We start from the raw sequence: 24,057 nt of genomic DNA, 5'->3' as shown, positions 1-24,057 counted from the left end.
AACTATATTTTGAACTAGTACTGATACTCACCATATCCTTCTAGACAAAGAAACTATATATTGAACTAGTACTGATACTCACCGCATTCTTCTAGACAGAGAAAGTATATATTGAACTAGTATTGATACTCACCGCATCCTTCTAGACTGAGAAACTATATATTGAACTAGTCCTGATACTCACCGCATCCTTCTTGACAGAGAAACTATATTTTTTAACAAGTACTGATACTCACCGCATCTTTCTAGACAGAGAAACTATATTTTTTAACAAGTACTGATACTCCCCGCCCCCTTCTAGACAGAGAAACTATGTATTGAACTAGTACTGATACCCTCCGCCTCCTGCTGGACGGAGAAATTATATATTGAACTAGTACTGATCCCCACCGCATTCTTCTAGACAGAAAAATTATATATATATTGAACTAGTACTATTTCTCATCGCATTCTTCTAGACAGAAAAACTATATATTGAACTAGTACTCTAGACAAAGAAACTATATATTGAACTAGTACTAATACTCACCGCATTCTTCTAGTCGGAGAAACTATATTTTGAACTAGTACTGATAATCACCGCATCCTTCTAGACAGAGGAGCTATACATTGAACTAGTACTGGTACTCACCGCATCCTTCTAGACAGAGAAACTCTATATTGAACTAGTACTGATACTCACCGCCTCCTTCTAGACGGAGGAACCATACATTGTACTAGTACTGATACTCACCGCCTCCTTCTAGACGGAGGAACCATACATTGTACTAGTACTGATACTCACCGCAGCCTTCTAGACAGAGAAACTATGTATTGAACTAGTACTGATACCCTCCGCCTCCTGCTGGACGGAGAAATTATATATTGAACTAGTACTGATTCCCACCGCCTCCTGCTGGACGGAGGAATCATACATTGAACTAGTACTGATACCCACCGCATTCTTCTAGACAGAAACACTATATATATATTGAACTAGGACTATTACTCATCGAATTCTTCTAGACAGAGGAACTACACATTGAACTAGTACTGATACTCACCGCCTCCTGCTGGACGGAGGAACCATACATTGAACTAGTTCTGATACTCACCGCATTCTTCTAGTCGGAGAAACTATATTTTGAACTAGTACTGATAATCACCGCATCCTTCTAGACAGAGGAGCTATACATTGAACTAGTACTGATCCTCACCGCATCCTTCTAGACAGAAAAACTATATATTGAACTAGTACTAATACTCACCGCATCCTTCTAGCCAGAGAAACTATATATTGAACTTGTACTGATACTCACCGCATCCTTCTTGACAGAGAAAGTATATATTGAACTAGTATTGATACTCACCGCATTCTTCTAGTCGGAGAAACTATATTTTGAACTAGTACTGATAATCACCGCATCCTTCTAGACAGCGGAAATATACATTGAACTAGTACTGATACTCATCGCATTCTTCTAGACAGAGAAACCATATATTGAACTAGTACTGATTCCCACCGCCTCCTGCTGGACGGAGGACCCATACATAGAACCAGCGGTGAGTATTTCTAGCATCTGTTCCCTGTTATTTCCTTTCAGCACTTCAACCATCTCTATAGCAGAAACCTGTATGACGAAATAAACGTAACATGTATCACATAGTTTACATCTACGATAATACATTGAACTAGTACTGATACCCACCGCATTCTTCTAGACAGAGGAACTACACATTGAACTAGTACTGATACTCCCCGCATTCTTCTAGACAGAGAAACCATATATTGAACTAGTACTGATCCTCACCGCATCCTTCTAGACAGACGAACTATATATTGAACTAGTACTAATACTCACCGCATTCTTCTAGTCGGAGAAACTATATTTTGAACTAGTACTGATAATCACCGCATCCTTCTAGACAGACGAACTATATATTGAACTAGTACTAATCCTCACTGCATTCTTCTAGACAGAGAAACCATATATTGAACTAGTACTGATCCCCACCGCATTCTTCTAGACAGAAAGACTATATATATTGAACTAGTACTATTTCTCATCGCATTCTTCTAGACAGAGGAACTACACATTGAACTAGTACTGATACCCACCGCATTATTCTAGACAGAGAAACTATATATTGAACAAGTACTGATACTCACCGCATTCTTCTAGTCGGAGAAACTATATTTTGAACTAGTACTGATAATCACCGCATCCTTCTAGACAGACGAACTATATATTGAACTAGTACTAATACTCACCGCATTCTTCTAGTCGGAGAAACTATATTTTGAACTAGTACTGATAATCACCGCATCCTTCTAGACAGCGGAAATATACATTGAACTAGTACTGATACCCACCGCATTCTTCTAGACAGAAAAATTATATATATATTGAACTAGTACTATTTCTCATCGCATTCTTCTAGACAGAGAAACCATATATTGAACTAGTACTGATTCCCACCGCCTCCTGCTGGACGGAGGAATCATACATTGAACTAGTACTGATCCTCACCCCTTGCTTCTAGACAGAGGAACTATATATTGAACTAGTACTAATACTCACCGCATTCTTCTAGTCGGAGAAACTATATTTTGAACTAGTACTGATAATCACCGCATCCTTCTAGACAGTGGAACTATATATTGAACTAGTACCGATACTCACCGCATTCTTCTAGTCGGAGAAACTATATTTTGAACTAGTACTGATAATCACCGCATCCTTCTAGACAGACGAACTATATATTGAACTAGTACTAATACTCACTGCATTCTTCTAGACAGAGAAACTATATATTGAACTTGTACTGATACTCACCGCATCCTGCTGGACGGAGGAACTATATATTGAACTAGTACTAATACTCACCGCATTCTTCTAGTCGGAGAAACTATATTTTTAACTAGTACTGATACTCACCACATCCTTCTAGACAGAGGAACCATACATTGAACTAGTTCTGATACTCACCGCATTCTTCTAGTCGGAGAAACTATATTTTGAACTAGTACTGATAATCACCGCATCCTTCTAGACAGAGAAACTATGTATTGAACTAGTACTGATACCCACCGCATTCTTCTAGACAGAAAGACTATATATATTGAACTAGTACTGATCCCCACCGCATTCTTCTAGACAGAGAAACCATATATTGAACTAGTACTGATTCCCACCGCCTCCTGCTGGACGGAGAAATTATATATATTGTACTAGTATTGATACTCACCGCATTCTTCTAGTCGGAGAAACTATATTTTGAACTAGTACTGATACTCATCGCATTCTTCTAGACAGAGAAACCATATATTGAACTAGTACTGATCCCCACCGCATTCTTCTAGACAGAGGAACTACACATTGAACTAGTACTGATACCCACCGCATTATTCTAGACAGAGAAACTATATATTGAACTAGTACTGATACCCACCGCCTCCTGCTGGACGGAGAAATTATATATATTGAACTAGTACTGATACTCACCGCATTCTTCTAGACAGAAAAACTATATATATATTGAACTAGTACTATTACTCATCGCATTCTTCTAGACAGAGGAACTATATATTGAATTAGTATTGATACTCACTGCATCCTGCTGGACGGAGGACCCATACATAGAACCAGCGGTGAGTATTTCTAGCATCTGTTCCCTGTTATTTCCTTTCAGCCCTTCAAACATCTCTATAGCAGAAACCTGTATGACGAAATAAACGTAACATGTATCACATAGTTTACATCTACGATAGGCTTACAAATACTAAATACTAGTGATATGGAAGGATATGGATATATTACATATAAATGTTAGAGATAGTTTGTATTGTATTGTAGATCCCTTGAACATTGTACACCCATGTAGTATATAAAAAGCAGAGTGAATAACTCACATAAAGTCTAAAAAAATGTAACAAAATTCTTAACATCAGCTATAACATGGTTTTTATGAAAGACCACTTCGGTTAATTTGATATGTCACAAGCACAAATTAACTCAAATGAATAAAGATCATAACCAATCGTTATTGATTATCTTCTGGTTATCACATAACTTCCCTATTTACAGTGTCAGTAAACCTATTATATTCCTTTTTTTCATGAACACGTTTAATAGCACCTGTCAGAGCTATGATTGGCTGTAAGTTTTAGTTGCGACGTATCAACTAGAACAACGTCATGACATCAGAATTTTAATTTCATTGTGGCGTCACAAAAGTCAAAATATCGGATCTTTAGAATTTCAAATAAGCTTGACAAAACTGTTTTCACGAACACTTGAAACCGATTTTGGTAATGTTAATGTTTCAATTTCATACGATATTTATGAACGAATGAAACTATAATTTTATCAAACCTCTCACTCAACTCAGATCCACACTATATTTCATATCCTGAAGTCGTATACTGTGTAATATCTCCACTACAATGATGTTTGATATGTCAAATAGTAAAAGCACACATTGGGAAGTTACAAGCACCAAAACGACTTCATTATCATCACGATACGGGAAACTACAATGTATGGTAGTGTCTCAATTATAAGTATTCCATAAAAATGGTATATTTATCTTAATACGTGTTGCAGGGCTTGGGCATATGATAATCATAATCTTAAATTAGAAGTAGCGTTCCAATAATACAATTGTCTGATTATAATATTTTGTGTGTAATTACCTCAGCCTGGGTCATTTTAACAAGTCTGTGGACATCACTGGTCAAGTAAATCCTTCCTTTCGTCTGTTTACAAATGTCCTCGAAGTAGACCTTAAAATACAGTAATCGTTTAACAAACCTTAGAACTGAACAACTTGTTCGAGTGCAAATGGTGAACTTCCTTCAATAAAAGTGTTTTCCACGATAAAACTATCAGTGGCACTGAAACTGACATGTTTTACATACTCGTCTGAATAAATAATTGATAATTCGTTTAATTACTGTACATGTCGTTCCGTCAGGAAACTTGATACGAGTAGCCGCGAACATTTACCATTTTAGCGTCCCCAACAGGTACACAAAACACGCGGTTTCCTCGATGGGCGTGGTCATTCAGGACTGGCAGCAGTAGAAGCCGTATCTTTAATTGAACAAAAACCAAACGATGATTGCCAATTGACCACACCAATATAAACATTACTATGTATTACAGATATCTTATACGACAGTTTTTGTTGGCTGTAATAGAAACAAGTGGTAACTGTAATGGTGGATGTTACAGGCGTTTTGACTAGGATACAACATGTATGTGACAGTATATAGTAGGATACTGCGGCCAGGCGTGATCGCCTACCGAAAACTAGACCTTAACCTTTACACATTCCCATCAAAGACTAATGTAATATTTAATTTGTACACGGTGTTAAAATTCACCTAAGAATACTAACTTATTACATATTTAACTGGTAAAGGGACTGTATATATGTCCATTAAACTACTCTATAACCATAAATGCCTCCACCAATCGGTGGCAATGAGTGCAACACTGAACATTGAAAATTGTTTACATTTCCACTGCAAGTCCCTCTATAGACGTTAACAAAAGAAATTGTGTCCATAGAGCTATGAACGCAATTTCATCAGCGCCGTCGAAGCTTTTCCCCTCGCCTCGATTTACATGAAACAAGCGTTAGAACATGTTTGTGACGGTGACGTTAGGCTGGTCCAGGTATCTTGTTTGCGCTGACAACTCAATCAATTCATTTTCGAAAATATAACGGCAAAAAAACATTTCAGCCAATAATCATTTAATATTAAGAACGTTTATGTAAAGCTTGAACAGCATATTTACAATCCGTCACCCTTAATTGTAGGAGGTAAGGCAAAACAAGATTAGTCGTCACCCTTAATTGGTGGAGGTAAGACAAAACAAGATTAGTTGTCACCCTTAATTGGTGGAGGTAAGGCAAAACAAGATTAGTCGTCACCCTTAATTGGTGGAGGTAAGGCAAAACAAGATTAGTCGTCACCCTTAATTGGTGGAGGTAAGGCAAAACAAGATTAGTCGTCACCCTTAATCGGTGGAGGTAAGGCAAAACAAGATTAATCGTCACCCTTAATTGGTGGAGGTAAGGCAAAACAAGATTAGTTGTCACCCTTAATTGGTGGAGGTAAGGCAAAACAAGATTAGTTGTCACCCTTAATTGGTGGAGGTAAGGCAAAACAAGATTACTTTTTCTACTTCGTTTGGCAATGTCTGTCCTTTTGCTTTCATCATTATTACATACATGCGAAGTCATTAAGGCGTTTTCCGACTTCTCCTCCGTGGTTGATCTGTCTAGTGTAGCGTGTCCGTCACTAATCAGGATAACTCTGGGAGAGAGTGGTACGTTTTTAACGCTCGTAATACCGGATGCTGAAATAAGAATTTACGCATTACAAACAACATACATATAATCAATATAAGGATTAAGCCATCTAAGTTGTACCTAAAAAAATCAAATAAAAGGAAAATCGTGGTACAGACATGTCAGTTAAAAAATTAAGGTTTCCGTCTTCAGTCATTATCACAGCCATTTATGACATGTTAAGATAAACATTGATAACCTAACCAACGACATATTGTCTAAACCACTAGGAGACTGCAGCGTCACTATATGTCACTGTTTCTTGTGATAAGTACAACGGACGACTTTTATTAAAACCTATTTTTCATGATTAATCAACCTGCTGTAAAGCAATGCTAAGCTCCTAAAATTCTGATGGAAACATTACTATCCGAACAAACCAGGATAAAATGAATAGTTGTACCTGATCAGGAAATAATATTACCAATTGTCACAAAACAATGCTATTGGAAGGTCGGCTTGGCGTTCAGACCAGGACAGCTGCATGTTACAAACGCAACCATCTTTCTATATCGATTTTTATTAAGACTGTTGTTAAATGAATGTATGTCGACAAAACATTATTTCTTCACGAAACACATCGGTCACTGTTTTCGTATTAAATCGTATTAAACAAAGTGAAAAAGAAACACACATTTGGCTGTTAAAAAATATTAGATATTTAAAGGTTAAAATGTACCAGTATCATACAAATGTATATTAAATATCAAGACAAGATTATTTTTCTCTTGGAAATTGGAATTAAACAGGGATTAAACTATTTCAAGAGTATATTATTGACAATACATATATACTACAAACATAAAAGTTAACATTAAAGAAGATATTAGAACAGTATTGACAAAGGAATTAGACAACAGGCTATGCCTATATCAGTCTTCTTCTATTTCCGGTAGCTATGTACAATGCTTAAATATATAAAATGTTGTAATTCGTTTTCCTCTCACACACATGCACACCCACACCCACACCAGCCTATGTCTAATACTCATTATTTAAACTTGCCTGAATAATAATAATAATAACAATACATGAATATTAATTTGGAATTTATCTAGCACGTATAAGTAACGAAACGTTTTGATGATTTAATATAAGAGTCAACATGTATAAGAATAGTTTTATTTAATTGGTCCGATGCAGACTGATTCAGATTTGGTACAATTATCCCATACTTTATCAGTATATTCTACCACAGGTCTTATATAAGAGACATATAATGTTTTTAATGTATTCCTACCAACAGTAGTTTTTAAAATTCTAAGAATACTTAGTCTAGAGTTCGCTTTTTTATAAATATTTGAAATGTGATCTGACCATGTCCCTTTACTGTTAAATGTTAGTCCTAAGTGAGTATGGTGTTCATGTTGTGCAATCTGAGTATTGTTAAATAGCAGTTGAGGATGATTGTTAATGTGTCTACGAGAGAAGTTAATAGCTACAGTCTTATTCGGATTGAATAGGATCTGCCATTGCTTTGACCATTCAGAGATTGAGTCAAGATAATCATTAAGCATGCTAGTAGGTGTTGTAAGGTCATTGCTATTATTTACTATTACATAGAGAGAGGTATCATCTGCAAAGAGTTTTATATGAGAGGTTACATTGTTAGTTATATCATTAATAAAAAGAAGAAAGAGGAAGGGACCAAGGACAGATCCTTGAGGAACCCCTGAAGAAATGGGTTTGGTACTAGATTTATGACCTTCAAAGATAACCCATTGTTTTCTGTCAGATAAGTAAGCTTTAAACCAATGGTATAATTTATCTTTAATACCATATGTTTTTAGTTTATATAATAGGCCCAAATGCCATACTATAGTGTTGTGTGCTGTTTTATGCTGTAAAGATTAAATTTAATTAAACAGCTTTCCCAGTGATCAGTTATCAAATATAATAAGACTGTTTTAACTATGATATCCAAAGAACACTTGGTGCAAGTCTTAGTTTGACTTCATACCATTTGATCAGAACTTCACCTGCATTACAATCCGTGTTCTACAACTTTTAAAAATGACGACAAATTTCTATCTTAAAATTAAAACTTTAGCGGACAAAAAATTGGGACAAATAAAAACATAAATGTAAATGTCGTTCTTAAAATATCGTATAGTATTGACGTAAATGATGAATCAGTACTAACATAACAATTTATTTACATTTGCTCTGCCATCCTTCCATTGCAATGCATTAAGAAGGCAAATGTTGTTAAGAAACTATAACAACATTTGCTATGCATTGGCACTATATAACTCTACCAAGGCCAGTTCCGTGTTATGAGATCATAGCACAGACGTAGTGATATATCCACGGGACCAACTAACTACCAAATAGCTATGCCCCTCCGCACTAGCTAGCGGATAAACAAAAAACCTCACTATGATTCAATACTATTCACCGTTTTATGTAAGACTGTTATAAAATCTGAATTGAATATATTGATTGATTAAATTATGGAAATAGTATCGATATTTTTTGTGTTTATTTCCACGAACTATATTTTTACGGGAAAAGTCGCAAGACAACATTCCGTGAGCAGTTCCATGGGCTGTTCTACCTTTTGAACAAACACCGCGAAATTCGAATTTAAAAGTGCGTTGTGAACTTAAGTATTCTGCCATTCTTTCAATGTTGTATAAAATGTAACCCTGCGATATACAAAAGTAATCTATAAGTGGTAGGTTTCAAACTTTATGGCTTTGAAACATTAACATTTACATGTCTTACTCTTAGAGTAATTAATATCTCGTTCTCATAATTCAAAAGAACAAATCACAATAATCAGGAGAAAATTATTATATCAATAGTGGTAATGTTACTTTAAGAGAAAAACTAAACTTAGGAGCAAAATAAAACCAAGGAATGTGTAGGATTGGTTTAAAAGAAATAACGAATACAAACGAACTAGACATAACTCACCGTTTCCTAATAAAGCTGCAAGACCCATCACAAAGCCGGCTGATAACGGACTCGGGCCTGCGGCTTTTAGTGTATCTGTAATTCAAATATGTATTAAAACTACGGTTTGTCTTTGTTCACGTTTACTTCATGTTCTATATTTAAAACCTATTTGATAGTCTTTTGGTCGCTATATCGAAGAACTATTTTATGTATCAACATTTTATACATTATCATGTTTTGAAGCAAATGATATTTTACTGTTGATTTTCTTACCTAAAGAAGACTTCAGATCGACATAATCCATCGTTAAATGCCTCAAAACGGTCGTCTCTTGTCCAAATACAGCGATCCCAATATTTTCTTCAACACCTATTGTCATACTTATGTTCTGTATACCTGTGATATCGATATAATAAGTGTAGTCAATCATATTACTTCAGGGTTAGTTACACGAACAACAGATATACATCAGCAGGTAGTATATAGCGGATCTTACGTAAGTGTCCATGTCATTTTGAATATATTAAACGAGTTTGAAAAATTAAATATGAGATGGACACGCATGTTAAGATTCTATTCATCACATAACATTCTTAATTTGAAAAAAAATCATTCAAAAACAGTAATGTACACTCAGCTGACTATATATAGTTAAAACCAAAGTACTCCGATCATACCAGTGTCGTTCCGCGCAGTGCAATGTAATTTTAGACCCTCCCCCCTTATCATGTGGAATAGTAAGTAGTACCTTAAGTGGCGTAGGAATATGTTCCCAGGTTTGTTTGGTTGGGGTTCAATATCCACACAACAGCAAATGTTATGATGTATGTATGAAGACGAGTGTCAAGGAGGACACCAGCGAAAAAACAGGAGAAGAAAGGGAGAAAAGACAGTAGGAGTAAGGTAGAAAACACAGGATAAGTAAGGGAGAAAAGACAGGATAAGTAAGTTAGAAAACACAGGATATGTAACGGAGAAAAGACAGGATAAGGGAGAAAAGACAGGAGAAGTAAGGGAGAAAAGACATGATACATAAGGTAACAAAAGACAGGATAAGTAAGGGAGAAAAGACAGGAGAAGTAAGGGAGAAAAGTCAGGGAAGTAAGGAAGAAAAGACAGGAGAAGTAAGGGAGGAAGACAGGATAAGTAAGGGAGAAAAGACAGGATACATAAGGCAAAAAAAGACAGGAGAAGTAAGGGAGAAAAGACAGGAGAAGTAAGGGAGAAAAGACAGGATTAGTATGGGAGGAAAGATAGGATAAGTAAGGTAGAAAAGATATAATAAGTAAGGGAGAGAAGACAGATCCAAGTGATACAGTTCGGCAGCAAATCTTTTTTTTTCTTTAGTGTTTTTTCAGTGCATAAAACCCTTAATAGTCGCCTCTTACGATATGCACCAGACCTATTAACAGGTACTGTATCATCAGGTAGTATACTCGTATATAGTGAGGTGTTAATTGACGACAGGCCTCCTATTAAAGACTTATATAACATATATCACAAATCAACATAACAATACCATCTATGATCTGCTTGGCAGTTTGAATCATGTCGTTGAACGGCTGACCACGCATGCTTTCTGAGGTATCCAAAAGCAGCACCGTGTCGGGGCCTTTCCCTCGATACGGAGCGAGAAATGTACCTGTCAGATGAAATAAAATACATTGTTACACATTCTCGTCCAGACATAATCTGAAAAGGACTGACAAGAGATCATAGAAAGCTCTTGGTGTACATCTTGTAATTATCCTATCTGATCGAGAAAAGATTATCTTTTTCCTTATTTGCTCTTCATATTTACTATCTAGTACTATTGCCCAGTCCAATAATGGAAATCCTAAACAGGAATATTACACATTCAGGTAAACCCCGTAATGTCATATAATTCGCCGCTATGCTACCGTATAAGAGTTGCATCACTTTATGTTAAATGCTGAACATTTGTAATAAAGGATTAATTCTCATTTGGGCCAGATTTGTTTTTAACAAGGGGAACATACATATAAAATTCGACAAAGATCCCTCCAGCACTTTATGAGCAAGTGAGATGAATACCTGAAAAAACCACGATGGCCACTTGTTGGTATTTTGATTATTCAGGTCAATTTGAAAATTAACATGTATAATCAAAGACCAACAGTTGGTTGGTTAATTTTTTAAAGGGTTTAACGTCCTATCAACAGCTAAGGTCATTTAAGGACGTGAAGACCAAAGGGAACTTATATATCATGTTTGAGAAGATCCCTCTAGTTCTTTCTGAGAAACCTTTATATATTGGTGTGTCGACGCTGTGGTATATATTTTACTGTATCTGTTAGTGTCTTGACTTTGTGGTATACATTTTAATTTATCTGTTGGTGTGTTGGCGCTATGATATATATCGTACTTTCTACCACAATACGCTGTGTTATCCCACTCTCAGATCATTGCATAAGCATGCAGACTGTATAAATATGAGTTATACACCACACGTGGTATATGACCTTCCGTAGTTTTGATTGGTCGAGAAGATGAACCTTGACCGGACGACTTTTTTCACGCGCTTTTTGCCGCGTGCTGTTTAGTTTACGTCGTCTGCTGTCAACATCCTTCAAATGTTGGTGACTTTTGTGAGGTTATGTGATGGGAAAAGGGGGTTATTAAGACAATACCAAAAGAAGATGATGCTTAAAGATTTGATCGCTAGTTTCAGGCAAAATTGCTACAGACGTTCGATATCGTTTCGAAGCCAAACCGTCGCCTGTTCAGGTCGTGAAACCCGGAGACGTAATAAATGTCTCTGTGAAACCCAAACAAGATCTGTAACAGTGTTGGAAAATATTTCGTTCTCCCCATGTCCCGTTATCAATATTTGGAGGGCCTGTCTATGGCGGAACTCTTACTATAAACGTCAACCATAGAACCTCACGAAGAACCGTCCCAGGCCTATGGTTTTGGACATTGACAACGATTAGTTCGTCTTCATCACTTGGCGGGAGGCAGACTTCGTACGATATGCTTAGCCGTATATAGTCCGTGGTTAATTTATATCAATTAATGCAATATAACATACTCTCAATATTTAAAGTCGTTCATATATTTCATTTTTGTACGAAGTCGTTGCCGAAACATTTATTTTGAAAATGATTAAATTTGTAAACAAAAAGTGTTAATTTTCAAAAGTTACAGAAAGACACTCTCTAAAGCTCGTGTCTTTTGTAACTTTTGAAAATTAATTAACTCGAGTGAAATACATACCATATTCAACAACCACTCGTTGTGTAACCTCTATTTATCTGTTGGTGTGTTGACGCTGTGATATACATCCGTACATTTTAAGTAATCTGTTGATTTGTTAACTTTTTGGTATACATTTTATTTCATCTGTTGGTGTGTCGACGCTGTGAAATATATTTTACTTTATCTGTAAGTGTGTTGGCACTGTGGTATATATTTTACTTTATCTCGTAGTGTGTTGACGTTGTGATATACATTTTACTTTATCTCTTAGTGTGTCGACGCTGTGGTATGTATTTTACTTTATTTCTTAGTGTGTTGACGCCGTGGTATATAGTTTACTTCATCTGTTAGTGTGTTGACGCCGTGGTATATATTTTACTTCATCTGTTAGTGTGTTTAAACTGTGGTATGTATTTTACTTCATCTGTTAGTGTGGTGACACTGTGGTATGTATTTCACATCATCTGTTAATGTGTTGACGCTGTGGTATGTATTTCACTTCATCTGTGAGTGTGGTAACACTGTGGTATGTATTTCACTTCCCCTGTTAGTGTGTTGACGCCGTGGTATGTATTTTACTTCATCTGTAAGTGTGTTGGCGCCGTGGTATGTATTTCACTTCATCTGTTAGTGGGTTGACGCCGTGGTATGTATTTCACTTCATCTGTTAGTGTGTTGACACTGTGGTATGTATTTCACTTCATCTGTTAGTGTGTTGACTTCAATTTCAATACATTTTATTATCAAAGGACAAATGGATTGGGCAGCAGGCATAGCCTATTTAAGCCCTTTCCAAACATAGTAACAGACAGTGGTGCAAGCATAGACATAGACATTAGAACACATACAAACACATATAAACAAGTTGGTGTTATCAAATTAATAATCAAATTAGGCGAAACAACTACTAATACTCATTTTTATTATAATTGAATCTAATGGTTTAAATTCGAACCTTTTATTTTGATACCGAAAAGACATATAATATATATATTATAAAAAGAAAAATTCTTAACAACAAGTCTTTAGTACTTTCATCTCTTCTAGGAGATTCTTCAGACTGTATTATATACAAATGTATATATCTTTATACATATTATGAAGAGAAAATAAAAATTACTTGTTGACGGAGCTGCATGTATAAACATTTGATGGGATTAAATTACCGCACCCAACAGATACAGGCCAAAAAGTCCATTGTATCACACAAGGCCATCCACTGATGAGTTTGGAAATTCAATCCCATCAAATAGTTTAATTTATGCATATTAAACACGGGTAAGATATATAATTAACATGTTGTAAAGCTTTATATTCTTATTTATGTAGTTGTTTCCCAATATTTTTTAATAAAATAGTATAACTGGTCTTCTGAACCCCAGCCCCCCTCACTAACAATATCTAAAAATAAACAATGAAGACAAATAGGAAATACATTATTATTAATATCCATGTACCATTTCTGGAAATCAGAAGAAATACATTGAGAAAAAAATAAATGTAAATAAATAAAGTGTAAATAAATAAAATGTAAAATTTCATTCAAAATTGAAGTTAAATGTCCTGAATCTTCTAGAACTTAAAATGTAATTGGATATAGATAGGAGAATATGTTTGTTTTCATTTTCATCACATCTCTCACAACCATTTAGCATGACATCTACTTGTAAATGGTTGTGAGTTTCATGGAATATATTCTGAAAAAGTACAATACGATCTTCAGTGTATTTGATACAATCATGGAAGTAATGAGATGCTGTTTCAAATCTAGAACTACAAGAACATGCAGAGGACTCAGTAAGATAATCTTTCTGACGGTTACTATTTAGCTTAATGGCCTCATTTCTCAACTGACAGAGAATAATATTAGTTTTTCTATTTCCTAAAAACTTAAAGACATATATTGTTCTTGTGTTTGAATTTGGAATAGGTGTTATTAACTTTTTGAACTGATAGGCGGAACGATATTTTTGAAGGTCTGAAGCGATATTATTTATTTCATTAAACATGGATGGAGAAAAAGCTATTAGAATAGTTAGCAGTTCGACAAAGAGGAGGATCACATATTCTAACTGATCTAAGGGGATATCTAGCTAGTGTGGGATCATGAAAATGTGACTCAGTGACTTCTTTCAGATAATATGTTTCATTATTCATAATCTTGTACATAAGCATCATGTTATGTTGTTTTCTCCTACTTTCAAGAGGAACCCAGCCTAATTCTTTGTACAAGATATTGTGGGGGGTGCATCTACGTAGTCCTGTTATTATTCTTGTAGCCTCTAGCTGGACTGACTCTAAGAGATTTCTTAGAATTTGTGAACAATTATCCCAAACAACAGCTGCATATTCTAGTATAGGTCTAATATATGATGTATACTTTACTTTATCTCTTAGTGTGTCGACGTTGGGATATATATGTTGCTTCATCTGTAAGTGTATTTCAAATTTATCTGTTAGTGTGTTGACTTTGTAGTACATATTTAAATTAATCTGTTAATTTGATGACGTTGTGGTAAATATATTGATTTATCTGTTTGTATGCTGACGTTGTGGTATATATTTTACTTTATGTGTTAGTGTGTTAGCGTTGTGGTATATATATTACTTTATCTGTTAGTGTGTTGACACTGTGATATATATTGTACTTTATCTGTATGTTGACGGTGTGGTGTTAATTTTCTTTGATTTGTTAGTGTGTCGACACTTTGGTTTATATTTTACTTTATCAGTTAGTGTCTTGACACTTTGGTATATATTTTACTTCATCTGTTAGTGTGTTGACGCCGTGGTATATATCTTAATTTATTTGTAAGTGTGCTGACTTTGTGGTTTATATTTTAATTTATCTGTTGGTGTGTTGAGGTCGTGGTAACTATTTTACATTATCAGGTAGTGTGATGATACTGTGGTATGTATTTTACCTCATCAATTAGTGTGTTGACACTTTGGTATATATTTTACTTCATCTGTAAGTGTGATTAAACTGTGGTATTTATTTCTCTTTATCAGTTAGTGTGTCGACGCCGTGGTATGCATTTTACTTTCTTTGTTAGTTTGTTGACGACGTGGGATGTATTTTACTTCATCTGATAGTGTTGATGCAGAAGTTTATATTTTACTCTATCAGATAGTGTGGTGACACTGTGGTATGTATTTTACTTTATCTGTTAGTGTGTTGACGCCGTGGTATGTATTTTACTTTATCTGTTAGTGTGGTGACACTGTGGTATGTACTTTACTTTATCTGTTAGTGTGTTGACACTGTGGTATGTATTTTACTTTATCTGTTAGTGTGGTGACACTGTGGTATGTGTTTTACTTTATCTGTTAGTGTGTTGACAGTGTAGTATGTATTTTACTTTATCTGTTAGTGTGGTGACAATGTGTTATGTATTTTTCTTTATCTGTTAGTGTGTTGACGCCGTGGTATGTATTTTACTTTATCTGTTAGTGTGGTGACACTGAGGTATGTATTTTACTTTTTCTGTTAGTGTGTTGACACTGTGGTATGTATTTTACTTTATCTGTTAGTGTGTTGACAATGTGGTATGTATTTTACTTTATTTGATGGTGTGTTGACGCCGTGGTGTGTATTTTACTTTATCTGATGGTTTTTTGATGCTGAAGTATATTATTTTTTATCTTTTTGTGTGTTGACCTGGGGTATATATTGACGCAGTGGTTTGTACAATTCTTTATATATATTTTACATTGTTCCTTATCTGTAGGTGTATTGACGCTGTTATATATTGTTTTTTTTTATCAGCCAATGTTTATACACCGTGATATATATTTAACATTGTACTTTATTTTGTGGTGTGTTGACGCTCTTACATATATTTTACTTTATCTGCTGGTGTGTTACATTGTTGTGAAAATGATTATTTTACTGTACCTCTTCGTCGTTCCTCGTTAGCTTTCGATACCCAATTGTTTGACGCCGTAATATCGGCCTCTGTCATACTCATCGCATCTACTGTAAAATTCGAACAAATTTAGGTATTTTAGAGAAATGTCAATAACAAAAACAAGGAATATCGCGTGCAAACTGTCAAAGATGCACAGCAGGTAGAATATTCGTTATATCAGAACAACCTATTCAAACGCTTCATCTTCACGGTTAGTTTACCAAAGAGTCGAGCAACTCGGGATTGTTTACCGGTGAGTTATCTTAAACTATAGAATTATTCACTAATGAGTTGTCTTTTTCGTGAGTACTTTATCTCTAAAGAAACTTACATCCAAGCGCCGACACATCCGAGTGTAGGTCAAAAGCGTCAAAATCACCCTGTACGTCAAAGAATGGACTGAAAAAATCATAAAAACAAATCGAAATAATTTTGTTAAAAATGAACTAACAAGTATATACGACAAACAATGAGATAAAAAAATATTATAGATTTACTCCATCAATCAATGACGAAAAACTGGTATATTTATGAGTAGATGACATCCACTTTTATTGCAGAATAAATCAGAACAAAATCACTTACTTATGTGATGCGTATTTTGCACCTTCTGAGTTGGTACTCGTCTCCTTTCTAGGATTTCTAAACTTAATGTTGCTGTCTACCAGATCACATGTGGCGCCACCACGTAAGACGACTTCATGACGTATAACCTTCACCCTGTTATCCCCCCTCACTTTCGTTTTCCTATATTTAAAGCCTAGTTCGGAACATTTTAACTGTCCCGGCTTTGACCTTAGCTGCGTTACTTTCTGTTCACGGCTTACTGAAGATTCCTTTTTTAACATCGACTTCGACCTTCTTCTGTCCCCAGATTTCGACTTAGACTTTGCCCTTGAATTTCGTTTCACGTCATCAACATGAGGTTCATTCATTTCAGGAACATTAGAATTGATTCTGTTTCGTTCGTGAACGTCAGTACTTATCGCCGAGTTTACATCACCTTTCTTTGGTTTTCTAATATCTTTGCTTGTTTCAGAAGAAGACGAAGCAGATTGACGTCTCGTTTCGCCTTCATCTGCTACATGTACAGATCTATGTGGACTATTCGACTCTACATGCAGTCCGCTGATGTCAGTGGATATATGTACATTTGAGGGAGAATCTCCATCATTAGGTTTGGATTCTGTCTGTCGTCTAGAGCCTGTGTCGTATTTATGGTGGCTATTGTCATCTCCTCGACCTAATTGTTCGTCACGAGGCTGACCGTCGTCGGTGTCCAGTTTGTTGTTGTCTTCTTCTCGATGAGTCGTTTCGTGTTGGTCTTTTTGATTGGTCAATTGTTTTCGATCTCTTCTATCGGTCGTCTTATCCTGACGATGACGTGAATGTTTGTCTCTATGTCCGTGTGAATGTTTGTCTCCATCTCCGTGGAAGACTATTGCACTCTGTGCGGTGCTTTTTCTTTCAAACGCCTCACACAGACCGTCTACTCTGCGAACCACCTGTCCAACCGTTTCCTCCAAGGATCGTAATTCTTTATCGCCATCTTGGATCCGGTCTTTTAAGTGTGTCAAATTATCTTTCGTTTCTGAAAGAAATAATTAAGTTTTAAAACGCATATCAAAACAAGTTAGTATGCTTTAACAACTAACTAACAACTAATTAATACATTAGTATAGTACAGGTATACGTTGTAACGATTCATGTATTGTATTTAACTATTATTACTGTAACTGTTTGTAATTCTTAAAAGATCAGGAGTAGATTAGATTTCTGGCATTTATAGATAATCTCAAATGCATATAACTTACAAATAAAACAAATTGTTGTGTTTGAGATATCCTATCTGTTTCATCCTACATATATGGAATCTGTTACATCTTACAGATAAAAACATCTTGTATCGGTAAAATTGTTACTCTCCGCCATTTGTACATTGTCTAACATAAAAACGCATTCATCTAGCCTTTCACTCCCCTCACCTTACATTAAACCAACATAGAGTCACCGACACATGAACAGATCATCTTACGTCAGGCTCGTGTCATATATAATTAATGCACTCGTTTAACAAATTCGATATCACATTCACATGAATGTAAGATTCTAATCATCATACAACATTCAAAATTTGAGAAAAAAATCAAACACAATTTTCTGTTATTAACTGATTCTATATAGGTCAAAACCAAAGTACTCCAATCATAGTATTGTATTTCCACTCATTGCAAACTAGTCCAAGATTTTTTTAATAATGTAAATTGTAATTAAATACAATGAAAATAACTCAAAATAAGCATTTCAAATTAATTGAAATATAATTAGATATTATCTAAACTGTGGTATTTTAAATTGAAGCACCTGCAGTATTGTAGGACTATGTTCTCCCGGGTTTAACCAATCGCAGCGCATTTAAGCTGTATTACACGTGTGTATCGCCATATTTATAACAATTCAATAACTTTATTGCTCATATAAGCACGAGTCAAGTATAAGTTGCATATTGTCAGAAGATAAAATATGTGTTAAAGTATTTGTGTCTAGTATAGAATAGTTTTGAATATATTTACTTAAATAGTCCTTTCTCAGCTGTGCATTATAGCCACACATGAAGAAGTGTTCTTCATCTTCTAGAACAAGACTGTTTTAACATACTCTTTGCTCTCTAAGGGCTATATAAAGAAAACAACCTACCAGTTAGCCGTCGCTGCAAGTCATCACGGCTTGTTCTGTAACAAATGTCAATAATCGTTACTTTATATGAACATGCAAATCTGCTGCAGGGCACAACAGCTGTTATGGAAGGTTTCGTTGTGGTAAGATTGGTGTTATCACTTAAATACTTCATATTGATAAAGATGAATGTTTTCGTTTTAAGGATATAAGTGATCTAAAAAAAATAGATTTCGAAGAGATGCATAATTAAAACGAGTTTCAATGATTTTGTATACAGAATATGGAAATGAAATAGGTTTGATATCTTTATCAAATGCTTAACAAACTAATTGAAACCGACATTTTTAGTCAAAACTATTTTCATTATTACGACCAAACAGGACAACGCCATCGCATTGTTCCTTTTGACATCATAGTGTGTGGTTTTAACATTATAAGATAGTTATGCAGGGCGTTTTCCGTTTACCTATCGTCATGTCTAATGCTGTGTAGAAAGGTTTCGTTCCTCCTCTGTAAGTCGTTAGCCTGTTGTAAGAAATCCTGGAACTAAGGAAGGATTTATATTTATCAAAACGTTGACGCGACTTAATGATATTAGAATAAATAGGAAATGTCACACGCGCTCCATAACACCAGGGTTTAATGTAAGGACCTTTAATAAGTTGAGACAGTATACAATTATTTCTGAACATGTCAGATGTGCCACCAAACAACCGTAAGAGGCACATTTCGTATTTAGAAAATGCAAAAGGAAAACATGTTTTACGTATTTATGACGTCATCGCCATATCGTTCCTCGTGATGCTACAGTGCTTGTTTGTAAACATGTCATACCACAAAAGTATCTGTTAGTATTGGTACACTTCATATGAGATTTACCATATAATAAATAAATATTACATTCTTGTCCCAGATGATGAAAAAGAAAGAAGTTAAGTTGCGAATAAAAAATAAATGTTTTATCTATGGTGGTAGAAAATCAAGACTCGCCTTTTCCAGTAGAGTCTGAAGACCCGCTTTAGACATGATCAAAGATGTCGACTGGTCATCCACAGTGACGTCATAGTCAGAAACGTCCTGTGTAGGTTTGGCATGCTCATGGTTGTCCACAGAACTGGGTTCCACGGCAACATCATTTGAGCCCAACACACGTGTAATATCTTCTTTTGGTCGTGCATCGTGTTCTATTGTGTGTGCCTGACTAGTAGGGACCGTATGGTCAGTCGGTTCGTTTGAATCTCCTCTTTGCCGCTTAGACGTGAACTGGTTGTGAAACGGAAGGTTGTTAACAGTCAAAGATGGTTCTAGATCAGTGTTGATGTTTGAAGATGTAATGTTCGTCAAGACTTTTTCCGGCTCGGCTTTGACCGGTTGTTGCAACGAAACAGACCTTTTATCTGGAATTGACCTGTCATTCTGTGCCTGTGAAGGGTAGATATGGACAGACTTGGAACCTGTACGTATCCACGGTATGTTTGACGCGGAATGGTGACTTTTTTCTGGTTCTGTCTCTCCGGCTACCTTTTGAGTACTAAGTTTGTTTCTCGGCAAAGGAATGTTAGGTTCATCATCGAGTCTATCTCCCATAATCTGAAAAAACATCAGTCACTATTTAGTACTTTAATTTGAAATTTTATTACTCGGTGGATGGAATGGAAAAATAACTGGTACTGCTTGCCGAGGATCAACAAATCAGACTTTATTGACATGTATTTATACGTACATAGGAAACGTGATAACAACCTAGGAAACTTAATTAGTTCATTTTCCATTTTTAAAGATGAAATATTAGATATTTACATATTCTGCATTACACTCGTTCAGTATACTAGTTAATGATAACAGACTAGTTAGTATTGGGTTCCGAAACTACACAAGAACCCTATGTTTTGTGGCAGTATGCTACAGTTGTTGTTCACCAACGCCTTTATTCAGACTTCTTTCTACCATTCTTGGTATCATTTAATCAGACTTACATTCGTTTTACGACACTGCATACTCCGGTGGCAATCTGATTAAAATCCTATCTAAAGTGGAAGTTTTTGAATTTGAATATTTTGATAACGAAACATCTATTGATCAATCTTGAGCTCTCAGAACATTGACCTTTTCACTGGATAAACTACCTTACTTCATGCCACACTGAAGGAGCGCACTCTTTGTATTGGTTCTATAGGTCCATTTCAAAGGAAGGTGAGCGGCGATGTAAATGTAGATACAATGTGCGAAGTAAATGTAGATACAATGTATGTATATATAAATTTTTGGAACATCTTTTCGGAAAAAAGACAAACTCCAAAATAAATTTGATGGCATGAACTTGCAACAGGTTGTTGGGATTTTCATTGGAAAAAATGTGCCCCTCTCTTGGCCGACATGTTTTTCGTTTTTGTATGGTAGAATTTATTCAAGAGGTTATCAAGTCGTCGATGGAGCAAAAAACAAACTGCTTTCCCTTCCTGAATACCTGGTCTTTTTCACTTTGTAGTGTTAATAGTCACTTTTATTGACTTAAGTATATTGCTTGTATAATCTGTAAAATCTCTTTCTCTTGTTTTCTGAAAACATAGTTTTTACTCCTGAGGAAGGGGATTAATTGTATATAAAATGATATGATCTATTGACACTAGTTCGTTGGGGAATGGGAACTGGCAGATATAAACAATACACTGTCAGCATTTGGTATCAATCCGAGTCCAACACTTCCTAGTATTAGTCTGTTGTTACTGTACTGAAACATGTACCGAAAGTGAAAGTAAGGAAAAATTACAACTCATGATTAAATACCAGCTATAAACGTGTAACTTTCCGCTGTTGAATTATTTGAGCCTGGAAAACAGCTATCCACTTTACACTACTCTGTCAAATATGGGTTAATAATGTGCTATTTAGGATGTGCCCTTCTGAGGTTTAAATCACGTTCAATCTCGTTTTTGTTTTTGTAATATTTCAAAAATTATGATCAATTTTAAAAGCAAACAAAAAGTTTCAAAAAAACTAATTGTCTGTGTTTGTAGAACTGTTTTACAAGAATTTTACAAAATTAAAATGACTAATTCGGCGGCCATTTTTTAAAAAGAATATTATTTGCGCTTCACGAAGGGCCACAATTACTCCTTTGTGTTGACACTAGTTTGATCACTTAAATTGTAATTGTGTCGACTTTTTTATTGTAGCAAGTTCATTTTTGCTGTACAACTTCATAATATTCAAAATGATGAAAATAATTCTAACAAAGTGGAACACGGTACATTATAAGCATTTTACATATTTAGTGTAGCTGAAGCACTTCTGATTTTTGACTCCGAAAAAGGTGAAAAACAACGGAAATCATAATGGCACAAAACGAAGCACAAGAACCCCCAATTCAATGTCTGTTTTAGAAAGAAAAACACATTTTTTAATTTATTAAATATGAAAAATGTCTCGTAGCAGAACTTTTGATATCAAGCGTTAAATCTACAAAATGTGTTGAAGAAATAAGCACTTTGTTATGGTATGGGTAATTTAAATTGTTTTTCTGAGTTAAAAGAATACGTTTCAGAAATTTTTAAAATATTATTCTTTATCAATTCTGCAAATATTCATACATATCTGATACCACACTTAGAAGAGATTGTATGAATTTGTTCTGCAAGTGGTAAAACACGAACAATCACCTAAAATCACGTGTGATGGTAAATTGGTACTTTGTACCTTTGACCGATCATAGGTAAAATACGAACACACGGATATATAAATCTTTTTGAATCTTTTCCAAACAAGCATCAAGAAAAAAACGCTTCATACAGGAATGTCTTGACTTCTCAGAGGATTACATCCTTGATAGGTTAATTTTAGTACCAAATATTCATAATTCATAATAGTTTATCGATTCTAAAGAGTTTAACCTTATTTTGATAACCTCTGAAAAATCTCATGTGCCTGTTTCAATTTCATTTACTCACTTGATGAACTGACAGCTTCGAAACATTTATTTAAAACGATATTTGCTATTTTTTCAATATTTGCATATAGTGATCTAATAGGTTTTAGCTACTTTAAATATTTACCAAACTTTTCCATTTCTAGAGTCAATTTCTCAAAACATATACTTCCTTTAGTATATTTTTCTCTCTTGGCACCTCACAATTTTCGGAGATAAACAAAATTAGGATGTGTCATAAAAAAAAATAGATTTTTCTTTAGTAACAAATTAAAAACTGCTTCCTCTGATCTGGTTTTCCCGTTTAGACGTTAGTAATAAGTCAATGTGAAAGTAGGAAGCGTTTGAGAGGAATTGACGGTTATAAAGATAACACACAAAGAGATTGACATTCAACCTAAATAATGTGTAGCTATGAAACCTCCACTACTGATGATTTCCTTTGAACCACAGCACATACCACAAGGTAGAACAAAGTGAAAGTAGAGACGGATATATAGTGTCTGCCGATAAAAATGGATCCAAGTCAATAGATACGGGTCATTAATACCTATATAAGCAACCTACATGGCTTAGAATATTAAAACAACGTATGGTTAATTTATATATATATAATGATGCCTTATCAGTAATAACTTGCCAACACCTATAACTAATAACCGATGTGACATACAGAATTACTGTCACTAGCCTAGTCGCAGTTTTATCACGTGGAAGTATATATCACTTTTGGTATTGTAATGTGATTTTATATTTAGAAGTATGTCGGCGTATCGCCTTTTCTATGATACTTACGTACCTCTCTCTGTGTTGCTGGCTTTCATTTTCTACTAGAAATTCCCAACGCTATTTTTAGTCATCCATTCGGAATCCGTACTGTGTTCCGAACAACACATCGGCGCATTCGATTCGATACAAATGTATAGCTCGATAAAAAGTTCCGACTATAGAATGACGGAATGACGAGCAGTTTCGGTGCTTTTATACACTGTAAGTACGCAGTCTTATCGGTACATGGACCTTTGAAGAGCCGATATTTAATTGTTGTTTCTTTTGAAAATGATCTACAAAATATCATTA

The 24,057-nt window shown here is 35.1% G+C and overlaps 1 protein-coding gene across 3 annotated transcripts in view; it reads right to left on the bottom strand.

Annotated features, from left to right (window-relative positions):
- LOC110460824 overlaps positions 1-23,851 on the bottom strand; it is a 36,715-nt gene extending 12,864 nt beyond the window's left edge. For 2 of the 3 annotated variants that reach the window (XM_021513995.1, XM_021513997.1), the window contains exons 1-14: positions 23,777-23,851; positions 20,043-20,642; positions 19,519-19,598; positions 19,071-19,105; positions 16,959-17,964; positions 16,705-16,772; positions 16,361-16,441; positions 10,763-10,885; positions 9,517-9,639; positions 9,262-9,336; positions 6,223-6,350; positions 4,989-5,075; positions 4,676-4,765; positions 3,592-3,699 (exon numbers count right to left, since the gene is read on the bottom strand). In XM_021513995.1, coding sequence (XP_021369670.1) covers positions 3,592-3,699; positions 4,676-4,765; positions 4,989-5,075; positions 6,223-6,350; positions 9,262-9,336; positions 9,517-9,639; positions 10,763-10,885; positions 16,361-16,441; positions 16,705-16,772; positions 16,959-17,964; positions 19,071-19,105; positions 19,519-19,598; positions 20,043-20,639 — 2,601 coding nt within the window. In that variant the 5' untranslated portion in view covers positions 20,640-20,642; positions 23,777-23,851. Of the gene's footprint in view, positions 1-3,591; positions 3,700-4,675; positions 4,766-4,988; positions 5,076-6,222; positions 6,351-9,261; positions 9,337-9,516; positions 9,640-10,762; positions 10,886-16,360; positions 16,442-16,704; positions 16,773-16,958; positions 17,965-19,070; positions 19,106-19,518; positions 19,599-20,042; positions 20,643-23,772 lie in introns of all 3 variants that reach the window. The other variant, XM_021513996.1, reaches the window with a different exon arrangement.
- Positions 23,852-24,057: the final 206 nt, after the last annotated feature.

Source organism: Mizuhopecten yessoensis, unplaced genomic scaffold (assembly GCF_002113885.1).
Source record: "Mizuhopecten yessoensis strain PY_sf001 unplaced genomic scaffold, ASM211388v2 scaffold10483, whole genome shotgun sequence".
NCBI classification, from domain to species: Eukaryota; Metazoa; Mollusca; class Bivalvia; order Pectinida; family Pectinidae; genus Mizuhopecten; species Mizuhopecten yessoensis.
The sequence above is the reverse complement of the archived record's forward strand: the minus strand, read 5'-3'. Positions and strand labels throughout refer to the sequence as shown.